The sequence below is a fragment of the Octodon degus genome, unplaced genomic scaffold, assembly GCF_000260255.1.
Source record: "Octodon degus isolate 3935 unplaced genomic scaffold, OctDeg1.0 scaffold00128, whole genome shotgun sequence".
Classification (NCBI taxonomy): domain Eukaryota; kingdom Metazoa; phylum Chordata; class Mammalia; order Rodentia; family Octodontidae; genus Octodon; species Octodon degus.
Window position 1 is genome coordinate 5,481,589 of NW_004524704.1, and position 24,634 is coordinate 5,506,222.

The 24,634-nt window shown below is 40.0% G+C and overlaps 1 protein-coding gene across 1 annotated transcript in view; it reads right to left on the minus strand.

The window, feature by feature from the left end:
* Positions 1-8,216: 8,216 nt before the first annotated feature.
* Positions 8,217-24,634, minus strand: part of Tmem207 (transmembrane protein 207) — a 34,812-nt gene continuing 18,394 nt past the window's right edge. The window contains exons 3-4 of the mRNA XM_023700905.1: positions 19,448-19,590; positions 8,217-9,661 (exon numbers count right to left, since the gene is read on the minus strand). Coding sequence (XP_023556673.1) covers positions 9,528-9,661; positions 19,448-19,590 — 277 coding nt within the window. The 3' untranslated portion in view covers positions 8,217-9,527. The remainder of the gene's footprint in view (positions 9,662-19,447; positions 19,591-24,634) is intronic.

The following is a 24,634-nucleotide window of genomic DNA, read 5'->3' on the forward strand; positions in this document are numbered from 1 at the left end:
ATTAGACAATGAAAATTTTCTATCTATTAGGCTTAGCAACCAGTCATTTGGTACAGGACTATGGGGTGCTTATGACACAAGACTAACAAAGTATTGTCGTATAAGTGTGAATAACTGATTAAAACAGATATCATGGTTAGAGAAGCACAATTAGAAATTAGCAATATCATCAAGCATAGGCTAAAAACTCACAAACTTGGGTGAGGATTCATTTGATAACTTCAACAATTGAAGCAATATCTACAGTTATATAACAACATCCAGCATAAACCTGGAACTTGTATTACTGAGACTCCCCATGGCAGAGTGATTTTATTCCATGAGGAAGGGGAATTTAAGAGGGGTAGTGGACATAACAGAGCCGTAATTGAAGAAAAATACAGTAGAGCAAGGCTGAAGGACAAAGGATGATCACCCGGGCTTTGGGAATCTGGAGGAAATGATAGAAAAGAAAGAATGATGGAGAAAGCGAAAGAATACCAAGGCAAACCAGAAAGACTAAAGACAATGTTCATCCACATGAAAATTAAAACAAAAGCAATAAACCAAGAAAGAGCAGGTAGAAAAGAGGGACAGGAGAGAGAAAACAAACCAAACAGGAAGTCAAATCCTACTCCCCCTGAAAAAAAAAAATCAAACAAAATGCTTCCTCTGGTGCCCCCGGTTCTGTTAGTTCCCTAGACAGAGATGGAGCCTGTGCTGAGTAACCCCATGAAGACTGCAGGAGGATTACTGCCAGGTGTGGGGCTCATCTGGGCCATACCACTTACTCCTTTCATTTGTTGGGCACAGAGTGGAGGAAGTGCCCTTGTCCTGCCCCAGCCAAAGCCATTTGCCTGCCTGAGTTGCCAGTTGCAGAGCAGGGCCTACAGCCAGCCCTACGTACCTAGGGCTAATACTGGCTTTTGGCAGCTGTCAGAAATGAGTCTGAGTAGCTCCAATTTCTACTTCTCAACAGAATTTCACCAGCCTGCTACCAAACTGCTGGTTGCCTGCTGTGGCCAGGCCATCCTCCCCTCACTGTACTCCAGGACATTGGCAGTGAAGAGACCCTGGAGCTGTTCTGCTGTTGGAGTTTGAGCCCCAAGCCCTTTAAAGTAGCCCTGCCCTCTCCCTACTGCCCCTCCAAGTAATTGTGGGCTGGGTATTGCTCAGGTTCACTCACTAACTGCTGACTCTGTTCAGGAAACAGTGTCTCAAGTTCTCACTGCTGCCTCTGACTGTACAAGAATGTCCGGGTCCAAGTCAGGTCTCCATCTGCTAGTGAGAGTCATGTTAGCCCTGATGTCCACCCCTACCTGTCAGCTGGGCTACACAGGTACTCTTGCTGCACCATCTGGTCTCTGGTCCGAGGCAGTGAGCTATTCCTTCTGTAGCAATGAATTCTTTTCTGTCAGTTCCTTCATGGTTCCTGAAGGTTCTGTATGCCCTGCACTCACTCTGGTTCCTTTCTGAGCTGTTTTTCCAACTCTCAGCACTTTGCTCTGGATTTGTTGCTGGAATGCACAACTCTGTTATTTTTTTTTAAATCAATTGGTCAGTTTTCTTGTGCAGTAGACAGGAAGAAAACACTAGTTCTGCTGCTTATTAAATATAAGAAAGCATATCATTCTTTGCATTACTAAAGAAAAAATATATAATTTTTGCTTTTTATATCCTACAAAAAAATTCTAAAAGGGAAAACTTCCTCAACAAACATGACAATAAACTTCATTCATTGATAGTTTGAGTACCTGTGGGTATTATTTTTCTTGTTGATGACACAAAAATCTGGCATCTTGATTAGTAGACACTTTCATTTATGAGTCAAATCACAGGTATAGAGCTGACATCACTTTAGGAGGGATGACTGTTTTCAAAATCCACAAATATCAGACTGTTTCAGTTACTTTTCTCTTCTTGCTGAGATAAAATATCTGACACACAAAGCTAAAGAAGTGTTATGGTGGGTGTGTAGCTGTCCCCCCAAAGCCTCATGCATTCACTGGGGCGGAGTTGTAGTTTGTGATTAATGCATGATCCAAGGCTGGGATTATGGGTTTGAGTAATACTGAGATTATGGCTGTGAGTGCTACAGCCGGCCTGGGGCAGAGAGCCCGAGGCAATGTAGGGAGGAGACACACTTGCTCTCCATGGTCACTGTTGCTGCTACTCCTCCTTTTGCTCTTGCTGTTTTGCTGTTTTCTGTTGCCATGACCTGCTGCCCTCTGCCACATGGCACTGTGCCGTGGAGCCAGCTGAGGATGGACTGAAATGTCCCTTAACCTATGCTTCCTTCATTCTGGGTGTTGGAGGGCTGAGGAGATGGCTCAGTAGAATAAGCGCTTGCCTGGCAAGTGCAAGGGCCTAAGTTCAATCCCCGGTTCTGAGAAAAAAAAAATCATTCTGGGTGTTGGGTATTTTGTCCAAGCATTGAGTGAAAAGTAACAGAGACAAAGAGGAAAAGTGTATTATGCTCACAGTTTGTAGGGATTTCATTCTGCCCCTTTAATAGTACACTCAGGCTCCAAGTCTATTGAATGCTGCCAGGAACACCCACAGTGAGGATCCATTATCCACACCCTTAATCCCAGTACTGCATCATAATCCATGTTCACACATCCTAAATCCAGCCAGTTCTGAAAAGTGCTATGAGCACACGGATTTTTGGCGGGAATATCCAGACACAACCATAACAAAAACACAGCACATTTATCGCTAAATATTCCATTTTGAATACAGGTAAAATAATTTTTTTTCTTAAAACTACTGTTATTTAAATAACATGATACTATTTTGCCAGGATCTAATATTAGATGTTAAAAATTCCCAGCTAGAGTTATTGTGTACAAAATCACAGAAAAATGAACTTAGAAGTGAAAAATTCCTTTGTAAAATATATTTTATTCCCTTTCTTTATTCTGATTTTTGAAAAATCATTTTCTATTGAGAGTGGGGTGTGATAGCCAACACACGTTCATTGTCTCATTTTCTCTTGCACAATTTTGATATATTTTCCATTTTGCTTTAAATATAATAGTCTGGGTGAGTTTCATTTCACTGTCTATATGAATGCTATTCAGTCTTATTCCAGCTCTATTTCATTTCCGTGAAAGATATTGAATTTTAAGGTTGTCTTTTATAAAAGTTGTGCTCCTAGAAGAATGAGACAAACTTGGCAATAAAAAGCTGAAAATTAAAGGAGAACTTGTGGTGTGGTAAAAAAGAAATCAGCTAGACCTAGAAGGCCCGTGTTGTGGAGCAGCCTGTGAGGGGCTATGCAGTACCCGGATGAGCGTGCCTCCGCAGGCAACTCGAAGGCAGGAGTCTCACCCTCAGATGGTGAAATGTGTTTCAGGTTTTCTAGACTCTTCCTCTGTCCTACGTCTCACCGGATGCTCAGTTTTATTGATGTAACCTGCGCCAGAGGCCCAGCTTCCTCCTTGCAAAGCTGACCCTCATTCCCATTTCAATCTGCTAACGTGCGATTGCTAATGCAACTGCCTGGTTTTCCTTCCCTGTGAAATCCAATCTAGGCAATTGGCTGGATTCACAGACAGGCTTTCGTGCCCTCTGGTGGATGTTCACAGAAAGAGCCACACCCTTGTGCAGTAAGAAAACTCTGACTGAAAAATTAAACATTCGTTAGAGTATGAGAAGAAAAAGAATCGAGCCCTACTGAAATGAAAAGCTTAGATGCCCAGATTAAGTAAAACTTTAAAAATCTCTCAAAGAAATAAAATACTGGGAAAGATTTTCAGAGGTAACAGAAGATTTAATCTCCTTTATCTTTTAAGATTTATCTTTTAGGGTTTCTTTTTAAAAAGAAATGAAAATCCTAAGATTGAAATTGTAGTTATTATTTACAGTGAAGTTTATGGAACAACAGACATGTCTTGTTACAGAACTTTAAAATCTCTCTGTAGAGAGCAAATTTTAGTTAATTGTCTGCCACTTAAAGGAAAAATTGGTGAAAACTCAATCACTATTACTAATACCAACAATGTTTGTTGCAGAAATATATGAAGATTCCTGAAGCAAACTTAACATGATGACCATTCAATCATTTTCCCCAAGTTTAAATGAAAATGTAACTGTGATATTTATTATGACATCTTTGGCATAGAAGTTTCTATGAATATAAACCCTTTCTGCCACTCCAGGCACCCTCCTGTGCCTATCTATCCTCACACTTCCACACAAGCTCCCTAAATAACAATGAATCACACACCAAGTGTTCAAGTGTGAATCACTTAATAAATTCTGATGGCTTGAGCACCGACTTGAATTATCTTTTAAGTCATTAGGACTCTTCTCTAGAGTTGCTTTTATTTTTAAGTATTAATTATAATGTCTGCTCTGCAATTGAAAAGGGCGTTGATATGCATGCTCATAGAGTAAAGACAACACTCTACTTCCAGTAAGGTATTTGCAACAAATACGATTGTAAGCCACATTCTCTGATCTTGAGCTTTGCAACCACTTTTCAAACTAGTGTCAGAAGGAAACAATATCTAGAACAGAGATTGAAGAAAATACCCGCCTCGAGTCTTCCCTCTCATGTTAATTTGCTACATACCTTACGCAAATAAAACATTACTTCAGAGTCCACATTTTCTCATCTGTGAGATGAAGCCAGTAATACATACATGTACCCATTTGTGTAAATTCTCTATTTTTAAATGAATACTGGACAATTATACATAGTCTCAGGTACAGTAAGATTTATTGACACATTCAATGCATGGTGATCGCATCAAAGTATTAGTAAGTCAATCACTTCAAACATTTGAAACAATTATGTTGAGATTTTCTACTATACAAGTATTACATATGCATTATTGAATAATTAGAAAATCCTGAAACTTGGATAAAAATTAAACTCTAATCACATCACCTAAAAGACCTATATCTACCATTGTATATTTTCTCAAATTTCCTCCTCTTTTCACTTGCTTTGCTGGTTCAGAATTGAAAAATCATCTAGTTGCTTAATAGTATGTTTGTTTTTATTTAAGTATCCTCATTTATTTGGTTTCAAAAATCAAAAACGGTAGTACTATAAACTAGCGACAAACAAAACTTTTCTGTTCTTATTCTACAAATTACTAACTCTTTGTCACATTTCTTGAGACCCAGCCTTTCAATTTGTAATCTTTTGTTATTAATATATATGACCTAACTTACAAATGATGTGCTTTATCACTATTTGATTTTCTCCTTAGTTGTGCATACTATTGATTGGCTTTCCATAATCTGGGATTGAGGATTTAGGTTTCCACTATGTCCTGCCACCTTCCCTCATACCCACTTTTCTTCTCCAGAGATTTGCAATGTGAATAACACCCATTTGAAAAATACTAATTTAACAATTTTAATTAAACAATGCTATTTATACCATTCATAGTTAAACATTTTAAACAGTAGTGATTACTTGTATTGCTCATAGCTGTGGGAGGCCATTAACCGATGTCCATTCTATTCCCCTGCTGAGTTAAGTTTATGGTCCTTCTCACCCCACCTATTTCCCATAAGTCTCCTGCTATACTCGGAGGTGGGACTTCCTGTTATGGTCAGGTTGCCTAGTTACTCTCGCCTTTTACCCGCCGACGTCATTTCCCTATGCCTCCGCTATATATACCCAGCACCTCCCCTAAATAAATGATTCTTGATCAGAATCCCGTCTTGTCTTCATTTCTCGCGTCTCCTGTCCTTTGTCCCCTCTTCAGTTCCCCGCTCCTCCCCCAGGTGACCTTCGTTGACTGACCCGCTGGTTCAGGACACATAGCTTAATCGTTTTTCAGTTAATTCAACTCTCAGATTTAAGTTGCCTTGTTTTTGCACTTCTTTCACTTCCTATTTCTCAATCATCATTTTATCAGCATATTTACACCTTATTTCACTCTGTAATTATTATTCTCCTGCTGCATTTACTTTTTGGGTTCTGATTAGAGTCAATTCTTCCGGCTACTGCAGTGCCATCTCCCAGTAGCTTCACTTTCTTATAGTTTTAAAAAATTCTCTTGTTTTTAATTCTTGGGCATTTCCGGATTGCTTCATTTTACATTTGCTTCATTATTTTCAATTTCTTCCCTGAAGACACTCAGAAAAGTGGAGAAACTCAAAATTTCCATTAATTATGACAACGATTTATGGCAACAAGAGATTATGTCCATCTCAGTCTTTCCGGGTTCTAAGCTCTTAGGACTAACTCAGTCATCTTTTCACTATGTGGCCTCATTACTCTTGCGGATGAAATGTATTTCTGTTCCTTTCTTACAATCCTATAGGGTTCCTCATTCTCCATGGATGACTTCAGGTGGGGCACACACACTTGCTTCTTCATCAAACCTCTTTCATCAGTGATCACAAATAAGATATATTAACACCAGTAAGTTAGCTGTCCCTGGCTTTCACTTAACTTTCATAGGCATTCTTTCCATTAATTTCTCCTCCAATGACTTCTTGGAATTTCCAGTATGAGTGATTATTACTTACCAACATTTGCTTAAATGCACACTAAGCACCAAGTAAGCTGCTTTAGACACTCAGGGCATAAATCAGTGGAAAAGATAATGATCTTTTTGTCTCATTTATTTCTATTCTTGGCAAGAAAGACAAACACCGGTCTACAAATAGAATTTAGCTATGACATATAGTAGCACATGCTACAAGCTATGGATAAAGAAAAATATACTTGAGCAGAGAAAGTGGGGATGCCAGGGTTGGAAGAAACTCTTCTTGAACATATGATATTGAGAATGGGTGGCTTTGAGAAGGCCATTTTTGAAGGATGCTCATAAGGAGATGAGGAGGTGAAGTAATGTTGGTAGCTATAGCAAACATGTTTTGTTATAAACAGAAAGAACTAGTCTTAAGGCCCTCAGGAACAGAAAGGAATAGGAAAATGTGATGCCCAGTAGACTTGAGGATAGTGTCTCTGGAACAAAGGAGAAAGGAAAGAATGATAAAGAAAGAAACTCAAAAGAAATATGGATGACATAGGACATGTGTGAAGGTCTTTGACATGTTCTTATCTACATGTATAGTATCATTGGAGTTTAGTGGATAGGCATGATTTTTCTCATACTGTAAAAGAATCACCATTGCTATTAAAGTTGGCCTGCAACATGTATTAGCAGGGCATTGCAGACCAGAACAATGCTGAAATACCAGCACATACTGCTTACAATGGTTGCTTTGCTTTACATCTAGACTTCCCTGCAAAGCCTCAGGCAGTAGTAGATGGGGCTGTGGGGAGGTGACCAGATTATGTGCATAAGATATCTGGCTTGCTGCTGGTAGCAGGCATCTGGTCTGAAGAGGTGGTCACTGGGGGCCTGGCTTGGAAAGGTTTATCTTCCTTTGTAGCTCCCCTCTTGGGCTCTCTCTGCTTCCTGTTCCCTTCCCCTGAGCAGCTCCTCTCTGCTGGGCTGTCCTGCATTGGAGCCACTGGATTAGGAACTGAAACCTCTGCAAACTGCAAGCCAAGATAAGCCTCTCCTTTAATTTTCTGGTGTCAGGTATTTTGTCAAAGCAAAAGGGACCAAAATCCATAACACTCATGAACCAAAACCTGGGAAGGATATGAGGCCACAGAATCTCTCATTCATTACTGTATGAACTACAAAATTCACCTTGGAAGATCAGCAGTTTGTTGAAAATTTACCAACTAATCTACTCTTGGTATTTACCTAAGGAGTTCAAGATATATGTCTACACAACAACTTGCACATGGATATTGACAGCAGTTTTGTTCATAATTGCCAAAATTTAGAAACAACCAAGATGTCCTTCAGTATGTAAATAGATAAATAAATGGCTATACATAAAGGCAATAGAGTCTTATTTAGCACTGAAATGACAGAGTATCCAGCAATTAAAAGACAGAGGAATCGCATACATATGACAAAGAAACCAAACTGAAAGCCTAGGTACTATCAGGTTCCAACTGTATGATATTCCATCAAAACAACCAACTATTGACAGGAGTTGAAGGGGAGGGAAAACTGGATAAGCAGAGGAAACTTCAGTGCACTGAGTGTGTTCCGTATGATGATGGTATGATGATAGGTACATGGTTTTATACATTTTCCAAACCCATAGAACTTACTACACTAAGAATTAAGCTTAGTATAAACCAAAGTCTTTGGATGATGTTCATATGTCAGGGTAGCTTTATCAATTTTAACAAATGTAGCATTCCAAGGAAGTATGTTGGTAAAAATGGAATATATATATATATATATGAGGTATCTGGGAAATTGCTGTACCAGCTGCTTAATATTGCTCTGGACCTGAAACTGCTCTTTAAAAGTTTATCTCAATTACTATAGCTACTCTATTATAAATTGAAAATAGGAGGCAAAGGCTGGAGAAAATGGACCAGTTAAATGCTATTGCAGTAGCCAGACAAAAACTAACTAATGCTGATTGTCTTTCTAGAGGTATAGTAGGCAGGTATCCTTTGGGGTTTAGCTTTATACTAAAAGCAGAGTCAACAAGCCTTCCTAAAAAGAATACTGTAGAAAATAACAGGAAGAGAAGACTCAAGTTCTCTAACCTCAGCAACAGAATTGGTGTAGTTATCATTAGTTAAGATAAACGAGCTTTTGCTAAAAGAGGTCTGAAAAGATTAGGAGCTAAGTTTGGTCAAGTTAAACTTCAGATCTATTGATAATAAAGAGGATACAACAATAGCTTTCTATGAGAAATTTACTGAAAAGCATGTGGCATCAGATATGGATGCTTTTCCCTGTCCTGCCACTGTCCAAATGTTCTTTGCATGGATCTTGTTATTACATCTGTAGAGTGCTCAGTAAGAACAATGTCTATGCCAAGTTTCTTATTATGCCCAGCCTCAAGGGACTGCAGAAAAGCAGTAGTCTGTGGAAGACACATTAACACAAAAAAATGGGAATTTCCTCTCGTTCCCCATATTAGCATTATAATGCTCCATGTTTTACTCAATTCCTTCAGATTTTGTCTACAGTTTCTTCCTCTTTGGGCTTAGGTATAAAACTTCTTGGAGTGAAACTTGTAATCACTTTTCCTTCTCCACTTACCTCTCCTTTTACCTGAACTCAAACATTTTGTCTTTCTGGTTCCAGGACTGAATGTGTCTGAATTTCTGCTTATGCTACTAGTAAATTATGATAATTACTATTGACACTGCACTAGGGAAGAGATCAGATGTAGATGTAGGGTTGGGAGCAGACAATACCACTTTGGGTCATGCTGAGGAATCCCAAATTTAAATGGAGGTGATTCCAACCCTACCTCATTCTTGCTTTTTGAGAATGAATGAAGAAGTATTTACCTGGTTATATAATACCAAATTATAGCACAGCAGTAGCATGTCAAGGGTCTACCACTTCATCACTAAAACATCTCCATGATCAAAACTCCTGCATCCATTCTTTTATCTACTTATCCTTTTCAGAATATATTAATAGAATTTTAGAAATTTCCATAAATAAAAGAACTGTGCTTAAATTGATGGTTGAAGATTGCAGATATTTCCAATATTCTCAGTAGATGACCCAGATCTACACCCGGTTCTTCAGAACATCTTCATATGAAGGTGGAGGGCCGAGTGTGCCAAAACATGGAATGGGATGACATGCTGGCTTTTGAGTTTGAAAGTGAAATCCAACCGTTGGACTTACAGCTCCTTCTGTCCCTGGAAAGAAATATGGAGGCATATAATCTTCCTACTCTGCACAAAAGAAAATCACAGAAACTGACTGATGAAATCTGGCATCTCTTGGATCACTGGAGCAAGAGGAAATTATTTGTACCCTTGGAAAAAGCATAAAACCAGCTTTCTCTGTACAGTAATGCATTAGCCATGATAGGAAGAAAATTTTCTCCAATTGATTATATCATCATTTACCAACCCATCAGGAAGCATTTACAATTTAGTAACAAAAACTAAAAGGAATACACTCTTAGTGTGTTACAGATCACAAGGGAGAAGTCCTTTAAGCACTCACTACACTTTGGTGAAGGCTCCGTCATGGAAAACGCGTGTCTCTCTAGAAACATTGAGATATCACATTCTAAATTTCATTGTTTTACAGAATGTCTAAAAACTGAAATGAAAGAAAATTATAACTTAACACATTTTCTTATAATAATACTAAAACATTTTAGATAAGTGGCACAAATTTTCTATTTAAGGTATACATGCGTGATAATGAGATGACGTTCCAAAATTTAAAATAAGTACTTTGAAATAAAAGTACTTTTTTCAGGTTAGCACAATCATGTATTCAACACTTTCCAAAATTCCTTTTCTTCCAAAAACATGTCATTTTCAGATACCTCAAATTTATTTTAATAATTTTGAAATATATTGTTATTTCCTTGAGAGACCGTCTTGGGGTCACAGAGGAGATCAATACTAGTTCTTATAACTATTTCTCTTTATTGTTTTTTTAACTTGGATCTTTATCTGACTTTGAATGTTCTGGATTGCTCCATCGCAAAACAATACTGATAATCATTAATTCATATTTAAGGAAGAAACTAGGTTCTTGAAGTTAATCTGTCTCTTGACTCTTTCTGTATATTAAATTTTAATTGGAACACAACCATGTATATTCATTTATATACTGTCCATGACTGCTTTTGACCCACAATGACAGAGCTGAATAGACCACCAACAGATCTCAGGGATCTTCTTTTTTTTTTTTTTGGTGGAACCAGGGATTGAACTCAGGCCCTTGCACTTGCCAGGGAAGCGCATATTCCACTGAGCCATCTCCCCAGCCCCTTCAGGGATCTTAAAACACATAAATATAAAAGTATATTGCATCTATCCTTTAACAAGAGATGTCTGCCTTCCTTCTGTAAAGGATTAAGATGTGATGCCACTGGGGAGATTCCAAGGAACATGCCAAAATTACCAAGTGAATTAGAAGAGTTGTCACTTGTTTTGTCTTAGTTGCATCTCTGGATCTCATCTGTAGATTACCCAACATGGCTATTTTGGTGTAGAGAATGATAATTTAGAGTCCCGTATTTCCCCACATGTGCATTTGCGTCATTTCTTACCTTGCTCATGCTCATAGCAAATTATAATTATGCAGATATTGATACCACATGTGAAGGGTAGAGCTCTCTTTTTGGTTCAGTACTTTTTGGTTCTGTACCCTTCTTAGCAAGTTATGTATTTAATTTGCTAATCCACATTTTGTGTGTTATGTAGTATGCACTTACTCCAGCTTCCTCTTGTGCAATAAAAGGGCAATGATCGTATCTGGCTATGTAAAGGTGAGATTAAATGAATGTACAGTGTTTAAGATGGGGCTTGTCACACAGCAAACGTTTATTATTAGTAGTATGCATGAAGAACTGTGACGTGCCAGCAACATTATTTACAATATAATTCCCGCATCTATCCTATTTTAATGGTTAAATAATGGTTTATTCATTACCATTACTAACTCTAATAGGAATTATTAAATAATGGATATCATAGAGGAAGGCCTTTTTTCAGTTCACAAGCTTAGGCTGAAATTGACTAAGTGTATGGGGCTCGTATAGAGAGTTACAATTGAAAAATGTACTGACTCTCCAAATCCCTTGCATTGAGAATACTGATACTAAACACTTTTCCTGCAGACCGCTCCTGGTGCAGCCAGTACAGAGTCAGTGATAACTTAGCTACCATGCTGCTTGGAAATGGTTGACCAGTTGGCTGTACACATTTATAATTTGTGCTAGTTCCAATTTTTTTCCTACTGTCTCCATTATCAATACTGTGCGCCAGGTGATAGGATCTTGACAGCTGCTCTCTGTGGTAGGAGAGTTTTATTATCTTGTTACTTGGGATTTAGTGGTTGCCCTTAAATCTGATATGAAAGAAACACAAGACATTGATTGATAAATATAACTGAGCCAATGTGCTCGGAAGCTTGAGAAAAGGAACATTTATCAGTTTCCAATATTTTCCAAAAAGTGTTTTAACGTAAAATTTAAGTTGATTGTGGGTGTAAAGATAGACATTATATTTTATCTTCTAGCAGACTAAGAACCCAAGAGAAATTAGTTTAAAATTTTTACAAAAGTCCTATAGTTTTGCTAGAACTGCTAGCTGGGGTATTGGAATTTATAGTTTAATTTTGTAAAACCGATACACCAACTGCTGAGTTTTAAAATCAGAGTTCAGATTTCCGACTTTGTAAAAGATACTTTCAATAGATTTGATTTTTCAACATACCTTCTTCTACCTCTTTCTTCTCTTTTCCTTAAAAAAAAATGTTATCCAGCCTGGGGAGATAGCTCAGTGGCCTAAGTGTCTGTGTGGCAAGCACGAGGGCCCGAGTGAGTTTGATCTCCAGTACCGCATGCTGTGCCAGCCCTGAAACTGGGCATGATGATGATGCCTATAATCCCAATGGTGGGGAGGCTGAGACAGGAGGATCACTGAGCCAGAACTATGTAGTGAAACCCTGTATTTAATATTAAAGAAAAGACTCTTTAAAAAATGTTATCCATTTCTCACAAATACAATTGCTCATAGTCTTGAATTTTATTTATTTATTTATTTATTTGTTCAGTATCAGGGATTGAACTCAGGACCCTGCACTTGCCAGGCAGGTGTTTATTCTACTGAGCCACCTCCCTGGCCCAACAGTCCTGAACTTGAACCACAGTTCTACTATGTATTATCTCTGGGTTTGTTTTGCAAAGTACTTAGGATTGAACACAGAGCCTCCACATGGAGCTACATTCCTAGCACTTTTTATTTCCAATTTTGAGTCAATAGGTTGCTCTATGTGGGCTTAAAATTATGTTCCTCCTGCCTCAGCCTCCCAGAATGCTACGACTATAGACATGTGCCCATTGCCAAGGTGTCTGCGTTGCTTCATCTGGTAGTAGCTGCATCTCCTCATCTGTAGAACATAAAGAGTGCTCATCAACTCCTCACAGAATTGTCAGAAAGATTAAATGTGGCTAGGGCCAGCCAAATAGCTCAGTGGATTAAAGCACCGGCAAGCAGGCGCAGGGGCCCGGGGTTTAATCCCTGGCCCTGCGGTGCTGGCCCTGCCCCCGGAGCACACTGAGATGGCAATTGAGACTGGGCATGGTGGTGCGCGCCTGTAATCCCAGCCCTTGGGAGGCTGTAAACAGGCGGATCACTATGAGTCCGATTTAGTAGTGAGACCCTGAACACCCTGTAGACCCTTCCCTAAAATACCAAAGCAATAATAATAATAATAAATTAATACATAAAAAAGGATAAATGTGACAGGTCACATCAAGAGTGTGGCGCACAGAAAATGTCTGTAAGCACCAGTGCCTACTGTTATTATGCCCTCCACAAGCAGATATAAATGAGATGCTCCCTCTTTCTTACTTAAAATAAACTACTAAATATATAAATATAGAACATAAAGCCCAGGGGGAAGACCTGTAAAGGATCCTAAAATAGAAGGGTCCCCGGGGACCAGGAGGGAGCAGAAGGGACTCTGCCAGGCCTGTTGCGCTGACCTCTCCCGAGCCCTCCGCCCTCCTGCCTTCCCAGCTCAGAGCGCTCTCGCTGAATCACTGCCGCACACCACTATTTCTATTTTCTCTGAAATAGGAAGGAGGGAAGATTATCTCTGAGATAGCAGAAGAAATGGGGTCAGGGAGAGCGGAGAGTTGCAGGGCAGCATTAGTGGCTGCGCCAGGCCTGAGAAGTTCAGTGACGGTGAGTGTCCCCAGGAGAAGTGTCTCTGTGGGCTGTCCCCTCAGAAGAGGCAGACGACTTTCATGGGGCTGTAGGACCCATACAGCTCAGATCCACGCATGACGCAGAATGAAAGCAAAGGGATCCTGATACAGATTTTACAGCAATTTGCGACTTTTCACTAAAATATGGACAAGCAATGATGTGGGGGTAACTCTCTTTTCTCCCTCTCTCATTTTTTTAAAAAATATATTTTGGGGAAGGGTCTACAGGGTGTCCGGGTTCTCACCTGTAGTGATCCGCCTGTTTACAGCCTCCCCAGAGCTGGGATTACAGGCACACGCCACCACATTCAGTCTCAATTGCCATCTCAGTGTGCCCTGGGGGCGGGGCTGGCACTGCAGGCCCAAGGATCAAACTCCCCCCTCCCCAGCCTGCTTGTAGGCACTTTAATCCACTGATCTATTTGGCCAGCCCCCTTCTCTTCTTTTTTTAATTTCTAAAAAACCTTTTATGCATTTATTTGGTACATAGCCTCACTATGCAGCTAAGACTCATAGTGATTCTCCTGTCTCAGCCTCCCCAGTGCTGGGATTACAGGCGTGCACCACCATACATAGCTTTGGTGGCTGGCAGGGCACAGCCCAGGCCCTGAGGCTGGTGCCGCATGTGGTACCAGGGACAGAACCCAGGTCCTTATGCTTGCCAGGCAGGTGCTTAGACCACAGAAGTATCTCCTCAGCCCTCTCTTCTCTCCCTTGCTAGGGAAGGCTACATTGTTGATCTGCTTGAAGCCCAATTTGTCCTTTATTTCATCTCCTGGATACCAAACATACTTCTTTACTGCCTGTAAGTGTGTGTGTCTTCATTAATCTGGGCATGTATTCAGCTTCACAATCTTACTTTTAATAAATCTTACTGTTATCTGTATTCTCAATTAAAATAAGTACCTTTATAAATACATCTTTAAAAGTCCTTTGCCATTACCTATCATCCAAACACAATAATAAGGCAAAACAATTAACTTAACACAAAACTAGACTCTATTTTTTTCTTCCTGTTTCAAATCACTTATAATTTCTTTCTACTTCATTGTGTCACACAGTCCTTGGTTTATAACATGCAAATCATATGCACAAATTACAGACATGTGGTTATATGAGAATTTTAACAACTACTTGCCTTTGTTCTCGACCTTTACTGAAACATTGCATGCAGCCTTCTAAGAAACCACTTTTGGTGGCCCAGTGTATATTCTAATTCTCCATTTCTACATCTTTCGGGATTGGTGGAATGGTTGTGATTGTTTTAATTAGCAGTTAGGATGGATTACAAGGTGAGTATTAAAATAACTAACACAGGCAACAGGCCACACTCACAGCTACAGGCCATTCTACATTAAGGGCTTTTCTCACAGGCCCTAGCACTTCCTTTTGGGCTGGGCCAAGCCAATGCCCACAGGGGTCAATGGTAGGGCTTCTGCCACCATTTCAAGCCATAGGGCTTCTTCACAACTCCTTCTTGTCCTTGGAAAGCAGGACCTAGATTCTTTCCCACAATCTGTGTGTGATGAGCAACACAATTTTTTGTTTCTGACTTGTGTGGATCATTGAAATCAGTCTAGATGCACCTGAGTGCTAGAGTGGGCAAGTCAGTGTCCTTGTCCCTGTGTGATGGCTTGGGGAGCTCGGGGATGTGTTTGTCCCTTGACTGTGGCATGTAGCAGAGTCAGGAAGGGAGAAAATGATCCAAAGGACAAGTGGGTGGGGAGGCAGGGGGAGGGGAGAGGTACTGCCTAGGAGATGATGTACTTGGGTAGAAGGAAAAATAAGATGTTAGAGCTAGAAGGAAGGGAGGGAGAGAGAGGAAGGAAAGGATGAAGGGAGGGAGGGAAGAGACAGACAGAGAGAGAGAGAGAGAGAGAGAGAGAGAGAGAGAGAGAGTATCTCCTCACAGTTCTAGTGTTTGAATATCCAAATCAAGTGGGCATGGGGTTGGTTTCTCTGAGCCCTCTTACTCTGGCTTGCAGTTACCTCTGTCTTCTCCCTGTGGCTTCACATAGGCTTCCCTCCGTGACTGTCTGTGTCCCATTATCCTCTTTTTATAAAGATGCTAGACATATGGGTGTGACATCCATCATAATTACCTTAAAGAAATCATCTTTTTAGAAACTCTGTCTTCAAATACAAAAATATCCATATTGTTTGGGCATTAGGACTTGAACATACAAGTTCAATGGGGCTCAGTACAGGAGTATCAGCAGGATTGCTTTTTCATTTTTGGAGGATGAAGAACTCTGCCACTGTAAGTGGAGATAGAAGGTGATGGCTGAGCTCAAGTAGGTACCATAATTTCTTCTGTTGAACTCAGTGGTTATTTAAAGAAGACCTTGAGCCAAGGATCTACCAGCCAAAACCTCAAATGCTATGAAGGAAAGAAATAGCCAGCCATCTCTGTGCTCAATTGGGCACTGGGAAGACACGTGAACATAGAACTAAGAGGTACTCATAGGGCATAGGATATTTGGCTGAGTTCCCAAGAACTGTTCCTAGATTTCATGAGAGACTGGGATAGGCCAATATGTTAAGGAAAATACCTCTTTCTTCTCTTCAATATTTCTAATCAAGATATTTGGCATCATGAGCCATGTACTATTGTCAAAAGTTGCCATGGAGAGAAAAAAATCATTTTATATATTTCAATGTTAGCAAAGTTTACTCAACTCCAGTCCTTGATATTCAGCCACTTTCTTTTCCTCTTGGCTCTTCCACTTCGAGGGCAGCTTGCACGAGACCCTGAGATTGAAACCCCTGACCTCTTAGTCATCAGAGCAAAGATATTTCAGCTAATATGTTCAACAAGTAATGTTATTAAGATGAAATAAGTTGTGAAAAGATAAAACAAAGGTCTGGGAGGAACCCAAAGTTAATGTATCAAATCTAGTGTCTGCATTAAAATGTTTTAAATGACCCCTTTGTCACATTTTGTATTCAGGAGGGAATAGCCTGTCCTCCATTTTGTATGCACAAGATGTCAGGAAGGCCAGGGGGCATGTCATATTTTAATATGTCACCAATGTCATTAAAGTTATTTCTCCATTTTCTTTTCCTCTTTTGAATAGTGGTTGTAAGGAAAATTCAAGAGGATGGGCCCATATCTCAGTGTGGACCTATGAATCTCTTGTAGCTGGGATAAACCTTAAGTTATGAACACATACTCTGTGAGATCCCTGGTAGCAGATACTGTGATTTTGGTCCTTGCATCTTGGCACCCATACAAAGACCCTTAGAAGGTTCTCTACCTTCTTTTTGGAGAGAAATCCTTCCTTTACAAATTCTAGGCAGGATTCATTTCTCCGAAGAAATGACTGTGTAATGAGGATCTGGTCAGAAAATTAAGTCCAGTGTGGTCCCAAGTTTCAGGGTTCTTCAAAATATTGACCCACTGGAATTTATTTCCAGATATCACTAGGTAAGAAACCTCTAAGGCCCACAAAATGTGCCACTTCCCAAATTCTTCTGTTGTACTGTGTTCTGGAGAGGAGAAACAGGACCTTAAAATACAACTCTGGGGCCACATGCACACTGAACTATGTGAAGGGCTATTGCTGTACACCATATAGAGTATCACTTGGGCAGAACGGGTGGTGAACAGTAGATGAGATAACCCAACTCAGTGCACATGAGAGGAAAGGTAAGTTCAGACGGGCAACTAATAGAGCCGGTGGCTTCCAGGTTGATGGCAGTAGATAAGAGATTTTTTGAAGCAAGCTTAAATATTTTTTTTTCAGCAGAATAAGATCCAGAAGCTAAAGAAAGAATAGAATTAGGACAGGAGTGAATATTGTAGAACACAGCCCATGCCATTAATTAGCCACTCATTGGAAATAGTCTGTTGTTCAGAATCTGAAGCCATCCCTCGTGGCCAGCATGCGTTGATTAGGTTCTGAGTGACCTTTCCAAATCTTTCACTGAGTTGCTATGCAAATCTCTAAGCAGTCTGCATTTATCCCAGAAGAGTGAAAGAAGTACCATCTTCTGAGAGAAATATTGATGAGTTTCCAAGTAGGATATCTGAAAAGCCTCAGTCTACTGCCCAGAAATTGTTAGCTATAAAATGCACTGTGATTAGTATTATTTAAAAATAATTTTACCGTAGTTTTTTTCCAGTTCAAGATGATTTTGGAATAAGGCAGAGAATGAATTATCATGCCCCACTCTAAATTCTATTGCATCAAGATTATATTGGCAGTGAATCAGCCTTGTTGCCTTCTTGTGCTCCCGTTTGGGCTAGTTCAGGTGAATTCAGAGCATATATGGAAACCATCCCACAGAAAATAGAAAAATACTAGACACATAGGGCTGTAACTGTGGCACATAAATTGCCTCAGGATTGTAACAGCATGAGTCGCTTAATAATACATATAAAATAAGAAATAGACTTCTTTTAAGATTCAGTGTAGCCTAATGAAAATGTTTTCCTTAGAGTAAGAAGGAAGCTTGAGGCTCCTCTTCAGAAATGCAGGGAGGAGGAAGAGAGATGCTAACATTTGTAACTCTTCAGTTAAATTAAGAAAAATCGACCAACTTTATCCTGGAGATCTCACTGACAAATATATTTTGCTAGAAGGCCAGTGACCTATTTCCCTGCATACTCTATGAAGTGTCTTTGATTTTCAGAGGAAGATTTGTGGTCATTAAAGAATTTTGTTGTCCTTCCAAAAGTAACCATATCCCCAACTGATAATGTCACATCCTTGTTAGGTGATTTTTTGGAGTGGGAAAAAATACCAATAATGAAAACAACCACGGTATCTTGAAAATGTGTTTAAACTGAAGCTCATGGTTTACTTGCCCTCTTTTCAAGGTTTGTAATCCCAAATAGAAAAAGGAAAGGAAGTTTTGTTAATATATCCATTGACTATATCATATATTTTATGTGCAGCTCAAACCAATTCCTCTTCACTCAGTGTAGGCTCAGCCAAGCCAAAAAAGTTGGCCACAAACATTGTTGTCTACTTTTACTCTATAGTATTTGTTAGTTTTTTCCAGAGCACATCTTGTTCCAACCATGAAAAATCTTATGCTAGACCAAATTGCTGCAAGGTAGCTGTTAATTTTTACCAAGCACTCTTGAAGTAAATACCACGTTCAAGGAGGTGCCTGAGAAGGAAAGTTGCATATAATCTCTAAAAGAAAATAGTGTTCAACCTAAAGGGATCAACAGGTCATTTCAGCTTTCTGGAAACCAGGAGGTGATCGTTTTGGTGGACCTCCAGCGAGGGTAGACTGGTACAGATAACTCAAAGACCTCTGTGGTCTGTATTTCTTACTCACTTGTACAAACTGATAACTGATAGGACAGATATGGTTTCAGGTAGAAGAGGTTGGGGCCAGAAGGATCAGGATGCTCTCAGCGTGTCTAGAGTGGAAACACAGTGGATCGATACTCTCTTGCTCAATTCCAATTATGCTAGACACTGCAGTCTTAGCAATCTAGAAAGTGTGGTTCACTGCTAATTCAGATGAATTCAGTGAGTCATAGAGAACTTGGAAAATAAGATTATGAATACAAAGTAGGGCAGCTTGATATCCAAAACTCAGCAGTGTTCTGCAAGTTAAGCCCTACCACGTACGGGAGTGTCCATCCCTGTCCACAGACATCCCTCACTCCTCAAAGCAGGCCTGTCTCTCACAGCCAACGTATTATCCTGTGTTCAAAGTCTGCTTAGCAGGGGATACTTTCTCCAAGTTTCCAGAGGAGCCCAGAAGCCTGCGGGGAACTCACCACAGTTGATGTCCAAATCTCCAACAGCAAAAACAGCCATGGTGCGTGTTGTGGAATGAATCCGACGAGTTTTCAGCCAGTGATGGACACAGAAGAGCAGCACTCCACAGACAAAAGCCACGAAGAAAATCACAAACAGTAACCTGAGGCCAAAAGTAGCAGGGGAGAACTGAGGTACAGCATGTGGGAAGTCAGAAGTTTTTGTAACTTCCAAGAATGTGGGTGAGGACTCAGCTAGGCTAGGGGCAAGCAAACCAGGATGCTGAGTTCTTTAACCAATCCTTTCCACCAAAACATGGTCCCTGAATCTGCAGTATGGCTTCCTTCAGAGAGGGTTGATCATATTAAGTGGAGATAACCACTTCTTGGAAACTAGAAGATATTCTAAAAATATCATCTTGATTCTTCCCTCCCTTCCTCTTCCTATTCATTCATTCCTTCCTTTTTCCTCCCATTAGGCTTTCAGCCCATCAGTTTGTTCATTTGTCTACTCCTCCACTCATTCAAGCAGCATTTAGATAAGTGAACATATTTTAGAAGAGAATGTGGGTATTTAAACATTGAAAAGATGAATCTCTGTCTTTGAGCTGATAATAATCTAATTGATACAATGGACAATGTTAAATTTCCAAAAGATGAGAGTCAAGACTCAGGTTATAAAAAATGTTTTGAAATTTCTAATGGGCTACCTTGTAAAAGAGATGGGTTCTTATTTTGAATATGTTTTACAGCCAGAAGTGAAACCAGTAAAGAAATCATTTAGAAAGATTACAAGAGAAAAAAAAATTCATTTTAGTGTGAACTACCTCAAACTTTGGAATATTTTTTTTTTGTTACATATAGTTAAATTTCTTTCTACAAGAGACATTTAAGAGAGGCTAGAGAGCTAGCTCAGTGGCATATCAGCTTGCCTGGCAAGTGAAGGTCTGGAGTTTAATCCCAGGTGCTGAAGAAAAAAAAAAAAAAAAAAAGAAAAGAAAGAAATAAAGAAGTTACTTACGAAAACATTGACTAATAATCTATGAGTAATGTTTTAATAGATATTACTTTATGCAACCCTAAAATTTCTGTAAGCTGGATAATTTCGTACATTGTTTCAAATTATTTAGGAGAACAAGTAGGTATATAGCATCTACTGCTTCATATAATAAATTGAAGATGTCCTTACCAGATGAACCAGTCTTTGGGGTGTTGCTCATTACAATTTATACATCTAGTTGTAAAAGAAGAAGAAAAAGTACTAATATCTAGCTGGCTAAAGCCTTTTGCTTTGGGCCTCAAAAAGTGTGCTCAGCACACTTGTTTCTCCAGAACTGTCACCTGCACCACACAGGCACATCTCCCTCCACAACCAAGAAATGTGCACCCTTTACCCCCTCTGTTGCAGACACTGAGAACACAGGTAAAATTGAGACCATGAGAAATGTAAAGAGATAATTCTACTTAATAGATTTGATTCTAGAATTACAGATACCTTGGTACATCAAGAAGATAGGGTCTGACTTCAGGGCCAATATGTTGTAGGAATTAGGCAGAAAATCTTTGCAATGATTTTTCTTTTGTCTATATATCTGGGGTCCTTTACAATTTCAGTTCTCTAGAGAAGGAGCCTAATCTGTTAATCTTAATATCTTGGGAGAGAATAATAAGCATTGGACAATTTATTGCTTTGTGGTTGAATAAGTGGCAAACTAAGAAGTTAGGCTAAAAGGAGCACAAGTATGTAGCCACTCATATCATTTAAAGGAGTCTTAAGTGATAACTCAGAAAGAACAAATCATATATGTGTTTGTCCAGAACTCTCCACTTTCTTTTTGCCAATACCTACTCCCCCAACCCTAAAGTCTCCCTCTCTCTCTCTTTTTTCCCCGCAGAACCAGGGATTGAACTCAGGCCATTGTGCTTGCCAGAGAAACTCTTATTCTACTGAGCTATCTCCCTGGCCCCTGTGCAGAATTCAATCATTCAAGAAATAAGCTTAAAGTCTGGTGGTGGTGCATGTATGTAATCCCCACACTGGGGAGGCTGAAAACAGGAGGATCACTAAGAGTCCAAGCTGCATGGTGAGACCAAATACATTTTTAAAAAAATAAGCTTAGGAAGACAACAATGTTTAGCCAAAACAATGTTCCCAGTAGGTATACCTCCCAAGTGCAGAGATGAATGAGTTCTTCACCTCAGAGTCTGTCACTATGGGCGGTGCAGTGTACCAGTTGTCTAAGTGTGGATGGATTACTATCAGACCACAGGGAATGACCACTGTTGACATGTACCTGACTAAATAGTAGAAATCTAGTCAATGCAGCCTGATAACCTTCTGGGATGGAGCTAGATTTAGTCATGCCTTCTCCAGTCATTGTTAAGATATCACCCACTAATTCTTAGCTTAACAGCATTCAGAAACATCAGTTAATTTATTGCTTATATTATCCCTCTGAGGTAGTGTATCATTTCCATCATTATGGTAGTGAGAAGTGACCTTTTGACATAATGTGAATGGTCAGTTTGAAAATTGTACCGAAACATCCAAGACAAATCAGACAACAGGCATGTGCTTGTTTAGTTTTGTTTCTTTTGTTTTTTTCTCCTGAGCACCGACATGATTTACTAAAGTTCATATGTACAAATGGCCAAGAAAAAAAAAATGATGACTGAAGTTTAACTTTAAAAAGCATCTTGTAGAGTATTTCTCATTGGCAGTCAACTTATTATACCCAGCAGAATTAAACTACCTTGGTGCTGGGTGCAGAAGGACCATCTGATGGTTGTTGCCAGCAGCATAAAAGGCAGAACAGGAAAAGCTGCCAAAACGCTCTTAGGGATGCTGTTTGGAGGAGCTTTTGGAGCTATTGGAGCTGCTAGTTCTCTTGGGCTGTCCTGCTGGAGGACCTTGATGGGCTGGCTTTCCCAGTGAACTCTGGAGGAGCTCTGGTCCTCATCTTGAGCATCGCTTCCTGGCTCCGGAGGGGAAGATGGTGCACTGCTCAGCCTCTTGAAGAAACTTCTCACTGCCTTTTCCTGATGGGAACTTGGCTTTCCTCATTGTTTGGGAAGCTTGGGATCTCACTGTTACTGAGCCAGGCTGTGGTACTTTGGGGGAAGCCCAGGTGCTTGCCTTGTACACTGCTTTCTGGCTCCAGTTCTGATGCCTCAGCCTGCTGGCACAGATCCTTCATCCCACTGGCACAGACTTTCTAGCTTCCACACTGACCTTTGGGCCTTCCCAGCACAGATCCATGAAGCGGACCTGCATGAGGCTTTATTGTGGGCTCTAGGCCTGCGGTTGGACTTGTGGGAGGCGTTGTGACGAGCTCTAGGGACTTTACCTGGACTCATGTGGTATGTTATGATCTAGGCCCTGAGCTAGATGTATGTAGACAGATTTCCTGCACTTCTTATATATGATTCTTGGGTGATTCATTATAAAATATCATTATAAAATGTTTCCTGTACCATATCGTTCCCCTTGCAAAAACTCCAGCACATCCTAAAGCAGCTAACCATTAGTAAAACATTTTCAAACAATGAATGGCACATCTCCCAAGTGACTATTATCCAACCATCATAAAGAATATGAGCTTATATTTGTTATTAAGTCTTGAGGAGCAAACCAGTCTAGAGAGTTCAGTCCTCACTTTGTATATACTGTTTTAAACAAATACATTGATTTCACCAAAATAATTATTACTTAAATATACATGTACAGCAAAGTTACAACAGGTTAAAAATGATGACTGCATAGACATGTCATGACTACATGTCCTCCACGCTTTGTATAGACAATATTATGAGGAATTTTCCTTTTTAATACTGAGTTTTTATAATGTGTATATATCATTTTAGTAGTTAAAGATGCATTAAAATTCTATTTTAAAGCACGAAAACTTCAAAATATAATGATAGGAAAGAGATAAATGTAGGGGAATTTTCAAAGTGTTTAGACCAAATAAAAAAGTGGTAGATTTTTATTTTTAAATTGGCCTCTAAGCACATGGCTAGGAATATGCATTATTTTATCTTTCTCCAAATGTGAGTCTCTGCTGTTCTCTTTTCTCATTTCAGAATAGCGTATTTAACTTGAAATTCATTCCAAACAGAGAATTTCATTTTATTTTGTGTCGCTTTTGAGCCGCCCAGTGCTGTGTTCAGGGCCCTTGCCCCAATGCGAGGCTTCACTTTCTTTCTGAGCCCTGTGCACCCTCTGGTGGATGCTCCACCTAGCAGTATGATGACTGGAATCAGAGAGCTGCAGAAACGCAAAGCTGTCCTCAAATCTCAACACTTCTGGCAGGATCCCTGCCTGTTAGCTCAGTCAGTTAAGATCCTGCCTATGCAAATACAGTCTGGCACAGGATACCTAGGTTCGATCCCCAGCTCCTCATGCCTTACCAGACCTAACCTTAAGGCAGCCTGAGCCAGCGCCCCCCAAAAAAAATCCTCAACTTTTGGGGCCCAAGGAGATAACTCAGTAGAATAAGTGCTTGCCTGGCAAGCGCAGGGTCCTGAGTTCAATCCTCAGTTCCACCAAAAAAACCCAAACAAACCAGAAAGAAAGAGAGAAAGTAACATTTCTGGCAACTGTAGATCATTTGCGTATCCTGAGGCTTTTACACAGACTCCAGCTGCTGCTAGATCTGGGATAGATGGGGGAGACATCACCAGGGGGCCGAGGAGCCGGTAGGACATGGGGCTTCTGGCTCCTTGTGCTCCCTTTCCTCTCATCCCCATTTCTGTTTCTCCAAATCATTCAGCTGAACATTTTAAGTTCTTAAGAAACAGTGCCTGAAGTGTAACACTATGCTAATGAGCGAAACTTGAGGGCCCATCCGCACTGGGGAGATGTGAACATGGTGTATGCACTACGTGGACGGTTGGACGAGTTCATCTTTATGTTCTTAGAGCTGAGATTTGTTCTTGTGAGCAGTTCAAGAGGAAAAAGGCAGAGTTGCCCTATTTTTCCCCTTTCTACAGGACGGTATTTGTGTGATGGCGGTCTTCTAATCTTGGTATATAGCTTCATGTGTAATGAGTCAGTCTGAAACTTATAACACTACAGGGTAGGACCACACTATTATAATCCCCCTTAGACAAACCCACACATGGAAAATGTAAGTAATTTCCCCACAGTACCATTACTAGAAGTGGCAGAAGTAGGGTCTCTCTCTCTCTCTCTCTCTCTCTCTCTCT